The 11,103-nt window shown below is 45.7% G+C and overlaps 1 protein-coding gene across 1 annotated transcript; it reads right to left on the reverse strand.

Annotated features, from left to right (window-relative positions):
- Window positions 1-352: 352 nt before the first annotated feature.
- Window positions 353-1,731, reverse strand: mc4r (melanocortin 4 receptor). Its single transcript, XM_034167653.1, has one exon. It carries the CDS (start codon window positions 1,556-1,558, stop codon window positions 581-583), a length of 978 nt encoding a protein of 325 aa, XP_034023544.1. The 5' UTR covers window positions 1,559-1,731; the 3' UTR covers window positions 353-580.
- Window positions 1,732-11,103: the final 9,372 nt, after the last annotated feature.

Consider the following 11,103-nt stretch of genomic DNA (forward strand, 5'->3'; position numbering starts at 1 on the left):
ATGCATATTATGTTTTTTACATTCATGGTAAAGCGTAAAGACTTCTCTTATGAGAATGATTAGACTCAGCATAGATATTCTTTTATATACTCTTCTCTCTTTGTTACATATCTATATCTTTTATATGCATTGCGGCATTTTGGCGCTTTGAATATTAGCAGCTGTGACATTCAAGTTCCACAATCATAATACTGATTTTACAGATTTTTACAGCTTATGCTTGATTTTTTTTTTTTTTTAATATGATGTTGAAAACAAGACTGAAAGTAGATGGGAAAGATTTAAGAAAATGAAAGAAACAGCCACAGAAGGATTTCCAACAAAAGCACAGTCTTCATCATATTTTTCATGAAAAATTGCACTTTAAAACTGCATTTGCTGCAAAAACAATAAGGGAATTTGTCACATTGCTGATGCACTTGCTATTTTACACAGTGTTGCACACCTACCTCTGAGGCAAAGCGATTCACAACAGACGTGAGAGCTTCACCTATCAATCATTTACAGCCGATTGAGTTAGAACAGAACCAGATCAGTGCACAGTGGTTACAGCGCAAAATACACGCCAAACCGAGGTGGCTCATGGGCACACGAGTGTATTAACGCAGCAGAAAATCTCCTTGAAGGTTTTTCTCATCTCCTGGCTGCGGAAGGCGTAGATAATGGGGTCGATGACTGAGTTGCACATGATGAGGATGAGGTACATGTTGAAGTGAGACATGAAGCAGGTGCAGTACGGGTTTCGGGGACAGGTGATCATCAGGATGAGGTGGAGGAAAAAAGGCGCCCAGCACACCACGAACACGCCGAGAAGGATGGTCAGAGTGATGGCGCCCTTCATGTTTGCCCGCTGCTGTATGGGGGCGTTGCCGGGCAGGGCGGCGATCCGCTTCATGTGCAAGCGTGCAAGCAGGAACATGTGAATGTAGAGCGAAGCCATGAGCACCAGCATGGTGAAGAACATGGTGATGAGGCAGATGAGCACAGTGGTGCTCTCGGAGTAGATAATGAACAGGATGCCGGACACGATGCAACACGTCCAGATGCCGCTGATGACCAGCGTCGCCCGCCGGAGAGTGACAATGTTGTGGTACCGCAGTGCGTAGAAGATGGTGATGTATCGGTCAATGGCGATGGAAAGCAGGCTGCAGATGGACGCCAGTAGGGAGCTGCAGATCATTGAGTCGAAAACATTGTCCATGCTCTTGATCAGCGTGACGGGAATGGTCAGATCGCCCCCGTTGACGAGCGCTATGAAGATGGTCTCTGAAGCATTGGAGACACTGACCAGCATGTCAGCCACTGCCAGGCTACAGATGAATAAGTACATAGGAGAGTGAAGGTTCTTGTTTTTGGCGATGGCTGCCACCACCAAGATGTTCTCCAGCAGGCTGACAATGCCCAAAGTGAGGAACACCTCGGTGGAAATCAGCAGCTGCTCGTAGCATCCTGTTGACGAGTCCTTCTCCTCCGAGTCCCCGTCAAGTGGCAACGTGCCTGGGACTTGTCCGGTGATGTTGTAACCATAGATCAGTCCGTGATGGTGTGTGGTGTTCATTACGGCAAAGGTTTAGTCTTCTTATATTACCTCTTCTCACTAATTATCTGGAGGAAAAAAAAAAACAAAAACTCAGCCTGTAGGGTTCTTAGTTATCCTCATTATCTGCAGGCAGACCTCAGTGTCCTTTGTAAGGAAATGAAAAGGATCTCCCGACAGCCACGCGTCTCCTTTTTGTTTTTCTTTTTGTTTTTTGTTTTTTTTAACTCTGGGCAACTTTCCAAGAAAAGCAATTTTCTTTAAATATCTGCCGTCGTCAGCCAATCTCACCACTTATTTCTTGTGTCTCCGCTCAGGAGAGAGAGAAAAGAGATGGAGAAAAGTTGAAATGAATGTCCCCTAAAGAGGGGAGAGAGGAAAGCAGGAAGGAGATGTGTGGATGTGAGTGGAAGTGAACGAGAACAGAGTGCGGTGTGCGAATGCAGTGAGATCAACACTTGGAAAGCAACTGTGGGTCTTCTCGCTCTCCGGCTCTCTCTCACCCACCCCTTTTATGCAATCCAGCAGGCACACACACACACACACAAACACACACACCATCCTGGCCGTTTTTCATTCATCCAGCACTGCTGATATGGGAGGAGGCGGAGCAACAATTTGGGTGACGCACATAAACAGGCAGATTTAAAAATGAATGAATTTTCTTGGTTAATGCTTTATGTAAAGTTAATAAGCATTAGTTAACGAGCAAAAAGGGCCTTTTTTACTCAGAAGTCTGTACACTTTTTAATAATAGGAGAAACGTTTAGTTTTATGCAATCTGACATTCATAACCATCTACAAGCAACATACTAATTTATAGAACACATGATGCTAATTAAATCCTTATATGCTTCACGTTTAGTCGACTGCAACTAGACATTTTGCTGATCTTCAAACCACTGAGGTATTTAATGACATTGCCTCATGAACATATTAAGTCACCTTTGCTGTGACCTTTACTATAGGTTTTTCTTGTTTTATGAAGAAAAAAATACAAATTATGCCTTCATGCACTTATAAATATTTTAACTATGCGTTTTGCAGCTACACAATCTAAAGCAAGATCAATGTCTGAAAGAGTAGGTGATGTTAAGTGTTTAAATTACTGGGCTTCACGCCAGAAAATCACTAAAAGCCCGTTCAGTTGGTTCAAAATGCTGCTGCCTGACTCTTTTGAGGAAGCAGAACGTTTGACCACATTACACCCATCTTCACTGGCTTCCTGTCCCTGTGAAATCAGATTTTAAGGTTCTGCTTTTGACATAAAATTGTTCACGGACTAGCACCTCCCTACTTAGCTGACCTAAACCCTACGTACCGGCCCGGGCTCTGCATTCTCAGGGTGCAGAAGTACTTTGTGTCCCTAAGGCGAATAAAAAGTCTACGGGTCACTGAGCTTTCTCTTATCATGCACATATTTTGTGGAATGATCTCCCTCCATCAATAAAACAATCCGATTCTGTAGTGACTTTCAAGTCCAGACTTAAGACATATTTATTCTCCCTTTTGTATGGCTAGCATACTAGCATAGTATGGAACTATGCTTCCTGTCCTTTAAAATTAATGTTATTAGTAACGGAACAGGTCTCGGCCTCAACCTCATCTAAATGTTTGGTATGCTAAGGTGATCGCCGACCGCAGCTAGTGGTCTGCGATCACCTTAGCATTTTCTCTGCTTTCCTGTCGACTCACTGCTGATGAATTATACCTTAGGTGTAGTCTGTCCGGGAGAATTACTCTGCTCTTTTTCTATCTGTCCGAGGTACGGATAGTGGGACACAGTATGTCGGACTGACAGACTGCACCCTGCAGTCTGCATTTGGAATGGACATTGGTGCAGGAACAGGTCCACTGATGGCATAAGGACTGCTGGATGACCCCTGTCTGTGGCATAACTGCCTGCAGGGACTTCTTATCAAATAAATATTTTATTATTTTATTATATCATATTTTGATTTCCCGTTTTCTGTTTATTCACCTTTGTAAAACTTTGTAACAACCTTGTAATTGCTAGAATGGCCTAAGCAGTGGGTCACCCCTCTGAGTCTGGTCTGCTTGAGGTTTCTTCCTCAATACCATCCGAGGAAGTTTTTCCTTACCACTGTCGCCTGTGTGCTTGCTCTAGGGTTAGGTAAGGTTACACCTTGCTTGTGTGAAGTGCCTTGAGGCAGCTTTGTTGAACTTTGGTGCTATATAAATTAAATAAATTGAAATTGAAGGCCCTTGGGCAAGAGCCTTAATCTCCAATTTGGTCCTGGTGTATAGTGAGCATGTTGTATGGCAGCACACTGATATTGTTAATAACTCATAATGATTTTAATAAGCATGATATAATGAATCAAAAAGGTGTTATTATGAGTTAACTGTTTACTGCAAGGGCCTTAATGTAAAGCATGACTTTTTGAAATCTATCTTGACTGATGGTGATTCAACATCAATTTAATACTCAGAGAAATGATGAGGTCTCTTTGGTTCAAAACATGTTCCTTTCACTACTATGTTTATGATCCATACAGACAACTTAATAGAGTAAGTTTAATGATGTTATGTGCAGACGCGAGTTGAGGAGCGGACCAGCGTCTGACTGAACCCAGCGCTAAATAACCAGAAAGCGGTTCCAAAAACAAAACAAATTTATTTCCCCTCTGTGCAATAATTTGTGTACAACATAAATGTGCGGTTGTCTGGCAAGGTGAAGGACGGCGCGCTCTCCAGCGCCCAAATGGATCGAAGCCCGACGCTTCTGGACCCAGACTCACCGCCGAACACCCCACAGGTGGACACAACAAACTGACTCTGTGAAGGATGGAAAAGGTGAGGTAAGTCAACAGCTACAACAAATATCCTTCAAAGGCACGCACTATCAGCAACACATTCAGGTCTGAATTTAAGCTTTATGTAAATGAGCAGCTTCTCACAACAGGTGGAGGATCATCATTCCATACGCCACGGCAGTGAGAAGCGAGCTGCACAATTCTCATCAATGCTCAAATATACTGCGTAACAAAGCACCAAATTACTGTTAACACTTATTCAGACAATCATCACCTCTGATGTGTGCTGACAGCATGTGTCCCTTATCCGTCCTCCTTCACAGGCACGATGTGTCAAACCCAGGCGCGGTCCTCAGCGTCTCACAAACGAACGTCACAAGGTCGAGTTCCCGGCAATTCTGCTTGAACCACTCATGGCTTAAATGCAGAACGCCATCTCATTATCTGCTTCAGCTGAAAGTCTTTAAGTTTACACGTGAGCATCATCCACAGGTGCAGCTAATAATGCTGATGAGGGTGAAGGACTCTTCTGCCAGCACCGTCTCCACAGACAAAAAACAGTTTGCATACCACCTGGAGAGCAAAGAAAGAAAACACACCAAAATGTCCAGCCAAACCCCCCAACACACAACAGTACCCCCCCATCAACGGGAAGCCTCCCAGCGACCGAACAGACCAGGCCCGAGAACAGCACCTCCCTCCGGGGTCCTTGTCAGGAAGCAGACGGCGTAACGCTCCCAAGGTCCACCGCAGACAGCAGGACAGGGCACCGTGGCTGGAAGGCCGGCTGGCATCAACAAAAAACCCCAAAAAGTCCCATATACGACCCAACATACAAGAAAAAACACAAAACCCACCGAAACCCTCCCCAGGGGACCGTTCCATCCAACCCCGGGAAGAAAAGAAAAACACCCAAATCCAACAACCCAACACAGCCCCAACAACACAATACAAACATAAATTCACAAAGAAAAATAACAAACAACCCCCCCAGAACGACTTGCAGAGCCCAACACCCCCCAGAAGACCTTTACCGCCAGTTACAGGAGAAACAGCCAAAGCCGGAATCCCACAGAGGTCCCAGGTACACATGGAGCAACAGCGCCCCCCAGAGGACCATACCATCAACCCCAGGAGGCACCCTCCCCACAACCCAGGAACCCCAGACCCGGCCACACTTGGCTAGTCGGCCCCACAAGCCAATTCCCCCCCAGAGGACCGTCCCATCAACCCTGGAGGTGGAACCTGGAAGGAAACATAAAAAACACAAAAATCCAACCCCCGGCGGACTTCATTAAACCACCCCGGGGGCAAATAAAACAACCGGCAAATCCTGTTACCCCCCCAGCACACCGAAAGACCCCAGATCACTCCCAGAGCCTATCGTCAGCTCAATTTTGGCGAACGGCACAAAACTACCAAGCTGGGGAAGGAAACAGGAAAAACTAACCAAGTCCCATCCCCTAAGCGCAGCAGAAAACCGGAAATACGTCCGGTGCCCCAAACTGACCATACCACCAGCCCATCGGGAGGGGTGGAACTACCGAAATGGCGAACGGCACAGATCGGCCCACCACTCCGACTGAGGTACGTTCCCGCTGCACCACACCCCGGTAACACCAATGACGAATGGTCAAAGGCCCACCGGAGCTGAAGTGGAACCGGGATCAACCAAACACAAAAAAAATGCCCCTGACAACCCCCCTAGGTGCAGAGGTTTTCTGAGATACGCTCAGCGTAACCCAACCTGCACCACCCCAAAACCCACAAGACAATCGTCTTAGAGCATGTGAGGTTGGGGTTAGGAAAGCAGGGAAATAAAAAAACAAAACAAAACGACCCAATCCTCAAACAAAAATGACCTAAATTCAATAATTATTACCTGAGTCCAGCCAAGCTCCGAACTGCCAGTCGTTCACATCCACCAGAACCGCCTCTAAATCCCCAAACAATTTATAACCCCTTACAAGAAACAAAACAGCCCAAATAAACTAAACAACCAAAGATCTGCCCCTTTTTTTTGTGTCCGTTATTATGCATGTCTAAGAACACCTGGAGATACGTCATCACTATCTTTCTTGACGCTTATGTGACTGGGGCAATATGGCGGCTTCAGCTCGTCCGAGCTGCATGGGCTCATCCGCAAGAGGAGCCAGAGGTCCCGTCGGAGGAGTCTCAGTGGGGCAAAGAAGAGGCAGCCCAGATCTGTGTCGGGGAAAGCCCCGAGACGAAAAAACCCGCTCTGATGTCCATCCTCTCTCGCGTCCACGCTCCTTTATCTGATCATCTAGACGAATAACCAAAGATATTAGTTCATCTAAATCTTTTGGTTCGTCACGGACTGCTAGCTCGTCTTTTAATGGATCGTTCAAACCATCTACAAACACTCCTCTTAAAGCTGTGGCATTCCAACCGGACTGAGCAGAAAATTTCGGAAATCCACGGAATAATCCGCCGCACTCCGCCTCCCCTTGGGTGACGGAGTTATCTGCACCGGTATCGATAGTACCGCAGCTGGAGCAGCAGGAAGCAGAACGGCTTGCGCTGCAAGCTCCGTAATGCGAGCATCTGTTTGTTTAATTTGATTTGCGAGAGGCCGTAATTGCTCCCATATCTTCTCCAAGTATTCTTGAACTTTTTCATCAAAAGGAACCGCTTCTGCCACTGGGTCCATTTTGGAATGGCCGGGAACTACTGTTATGTGCTGACGCGAATTGAGGAGCGGACCAGCGTCTGACTGAACCCAGCACTAAATAACCAGAAAGCGGTTCCAAAAACAAAACAAATTTATTTGCCCTCTGTGCAATAATTTGTGTACAACATAAATGTGCGGTTGTCTGGCGAGGTGAAGGACGGCGCGCTCTCCAGCGCCCAAATGGATCGAAGCCCAACGCTTCTGGACCCAGACTCACCGCCGAACACCCCCCAGGTGGACACAACAAACTGACTCTGTGAAGGATGGAAAAGGTGAGGTAAGTCAACAGCTACAACAAATATCCTTCAAAGGCACACACTATCAGCAACACATTCAGGTCTGAATTTAAGCTTTATGTAAATGAGCAGCTTCTCACAACAGGTGGAGGATCATCGGTCCGTACGCCACGGCAGTGAGAAGCAAACTGCACAATTCTCATCAATGTTCAAATATACTGCGTAACAAAATGCCAAATTACTATTAACGATCATTCAGACAATAATCACCTCTGATGTGTGCTGACAGCATGTGTCCCTCACCCGTCCTCCTTCACAGGCACGATGTGTCAAACCCTGGCGCGGTCCTCAGCGTCTCACAAACGAACGTCACAAGGTCGAGTTCCCGGCAATTTTGCTTGAACCACTCATGACTTAAATGCAGAACGCCATCTCATTATCTGCTTCAGCTGAAAGTCCTTAAGTTTACACGTGAGCATCATCCACAGGTGCAGCTAATAATGCTGATGAGGGTGAAGGACTCTTCTGCCAGCACCGTCTCCACAGACAAAAACTAGTTTGCATACCACCTGGAGAGCAAAGAAAAGAAAACAACACAAAAATGTCCAGCCAAACCCCCCAACACACAACAAATGAAGTTAAAGGGGGATGCTGTGTAATATTAGCTTTTATCTCCTTTTGACAGTGAAATGAACAAATATTTTAGTTCATATACAGAACAAAGTATGGAAAAATATGGATAGGAATTATTTACAACATTATGTCTTAAAATGGCTTAAATGTATGAGCTATATAAAAATTCAGGCTGTCCCAGGCTGTGAACATTGTTGATGCTGTGAGTTGGGAATTTTAACATGGGTATGTATGATGATTGATTTATTTTTCAAAGTAGCCTCAAGTGGTCATTCAAGGTACTGCAGGTTTTGGCATTTCTGTGCTGTTTTCATTTTATAGCACCGGAGGTTGCACCTTGATGTTGTGAAAGTGTAGTGACACGGACCCACAACAGGGGGCGCAAATGAATGGCCAATAGATGAGCCAAAAGGTAACAATTTAATGTTGTGAAATGTGCACAACGAACATACAGACAATCTCAGAATATAATTACAGTCAATCCACAAAGGTGACGTGTGGGCAGGCTCGAGGATAGAAGACGTCTGTCCTGAGAAGAGCCGGAACCACACGATTTCCGCCGCCACAGAACCTGGTGAATACTGGAGCCGCCAAGTCCCGAATTCCCAGGTGATCACCGTCCCCGAGATGACGTCTGGTCTTTATGGAGTGAGAGGATGTTGAGTAGATGGGTGACAGCTGTCACCCCCGGCTGTGTCCATGGCGGCAGCGCCCTCTCGTGCCTGAAGCCCGCACTTCAGGCAGGGCACCCTCTGATGGTGGGCCAGCAGTACCTCCTCTTCTGGCAGCCCACACACAACACTTGAGACGTTATGGTCACCAAGGGGGTGGGATGGGGCCGGGGAGCTAAAACCCATCAATGCTCCTATCCAGGATGACACAAGGGGCATCATGGCGTACATCAACAGGTTGGGCTGAAGGACAGTGCGGTCGCTCCAATCATGACAACACAAGAACAGATCATTCCTAACACAAAAACCTGAAACTAAGGAACCAATTTTAGAAGGACACACAGGACATCAAGTGTCCTCAAAGATGCAATCTCCAGACCAAAATCATGTGAATAATGATGAGAGCAACCTTACTGAGAAAGAAATGACTGCATGAATGAAAGAAACATGCATGAATGAAGTGGACACTCTATGCAGGGATAGATCACAGTAACAGATACCATTAAGGGGGAATTTGCATCTAAAAAGCTGTATTTCAGAAAAATAAGTTCAAATCCATGACAGATGCTTTCAAAAGAGAGTTGGCATGCAAGGGTGGAAATATGCATGTTTTTAACTACGTAAGCGTGTGGGCATGATGGCTGTGTCACATGCTCTCTACCCACGTGGTGCGTCAGTTTTGTACTTCCTCTGAAACTAACGTGATACATCCACACACTGCAACATACACATGAACGGTATAAGTAGTACTAAGTTGATCAGCAGCAAAAAAATAACGGCAGATGGTTTTGAGGACCAAGTCCACATGTATGGGATGCATAATTGCTGAGATCAGTCAAATATTATGGTTATTACAGCATGTAAAGTTCTATGTGGTCTGAAAACCTTAAGCCTTGTTTCGACCGAGCGGTCCGACACGGTATGGTATGGTTCAGAATGGTTAAGCATGGCTTGGCTTGTGCTTCCACTGCCAGCAGTGCTCTTTTGTTTGGTCGGTGGTGCATGACGGACGTTGACATGCACGTCATCAAGAGCACGTAAGCTGTCGTGTGACCCCGCCCCGTCCACATGGAAACAGGGTTATACAGTCTGTGGTTTAGGTGTACAACTGCATCTGATGAGTTGTTGCTTGTGATTGCACTCCCCAGGTATGTAAAGCTGTTCATGACCTGACTATAAACTGTTATTTATGGATGATATTGGTGGTTGTTGTTTGGGGAAGGTCGCAAGTAGTGTTTAATTTACACTTAATTTATTCATGTAGTGCCAAAGCACAACATAAAGCACCCCAAGACACTTCACAGGGGTAAAGTGTAACCTTACCAACCCCCCCAGAGCAAGCACAAAGGCATCAGTGGTGAGCTCCCTTGGGCCATTGTTTGACTGGAGAAAGAAACCATAAGATAAATGTCCATCATATCAAACAGATGTCATGGACTCAAGCTTTCAGGCAGTTCCACCAACATAGTGACCAACCCATCCAACAGAAAAGCAGAAACAACATCCTGGACCTGTGAAGAATGCCCATCATCTACAAGCAACATTTGTGAATGTCACCCCAGACTCCACAACGCTGCCCCCAATCTACTCCATGCCCCCATTGTAGTTCAATAAAGATACATCAAGTCTTGATTACGTTCTATGCTGCCCTCAGAGGAGCCGGTGGTGTAGTACTTGTAGTCCTTACATACTATGTAAACTAAGGGGAGGCAGTGAGCACTCTGGTTACATGATTCAAAATCAACATTGCTAAGTAGCTCGTTACTCCATCTCATCTCGTCTCCACATTTCAGAATTTGTAGGATAATTTGGCAACTAGTAGTGGTAGTAGTAGTAGTACAAAGGTGGGGAAAACATAATAGAGGATTTTTGGAGCTGGTATGAGTGGAAGAAATGGCGAGCAGGCTTACGGCGCCTTGCACAGCGCCTCACTGCTGTGACAGAAGGCTTCGCTGGCTGTAATATATCAAACCAGTCTCACAGCTGTTCATGGCAGCATTACAAAAAGTATATTAATCTATGGGTTTGTGACGGGCACAAAAATGAAGCGCTTTTCGTGACGGGAGCACGATTTCATTTCGTGATGGGGGCATGAAATGTGGGGTGACTGGGGGGTATGGTGAGGGTAGACACTAACGCTATGGTTATGGTTAGAGTTAGGAGAAGGGGAAGATTATACATAGCAAAATAATAATAATAAAAAAGTGTCACGAAATCTGAAGGGGCACGAAATGTGGGGTGACTGGGGGTATGGTGAGGGGAGACACTAACGCTATGGTTATAGTTAGAGTCAGGAGAAGGGGAGCAGCGGCCCGTATGGCCCGTACTAAAAACCGCCACTGAACAAGACCCAGAGTTATTTCAACTTTGATACTTGAATACTTGACATTTGAATTTCACTGTGCTAATGCACACTGTATGACTGTGCAATGACAATAAAGAATCTTGAATCTTGAACTCCTTCACTTGGGGGGTTGCTGCACACTGCCCCCTGCTGGACATGTCTGTGCTTGTTGTCAACATCAAATTAGTGATGGAAATTAGGAGCAGGTGT

The sequence above is a fragment of the Thalassophryne amazonica genome, chromosome 1 (assembly GCF_902500255.1).
Source record: "Thalassophryne amazonica chromosome 1, fThaAma1.1, whole genome shotgun sequence".
In the NCBI taxonomy this organism is placed as follows: domain Eukaryota; kingdom Metazoa; phylum Chordata; class Actinopteri; order Batrachoidiformes; family Batrachoididae; genus Thalassophryne; species Thalassophryne amazonica.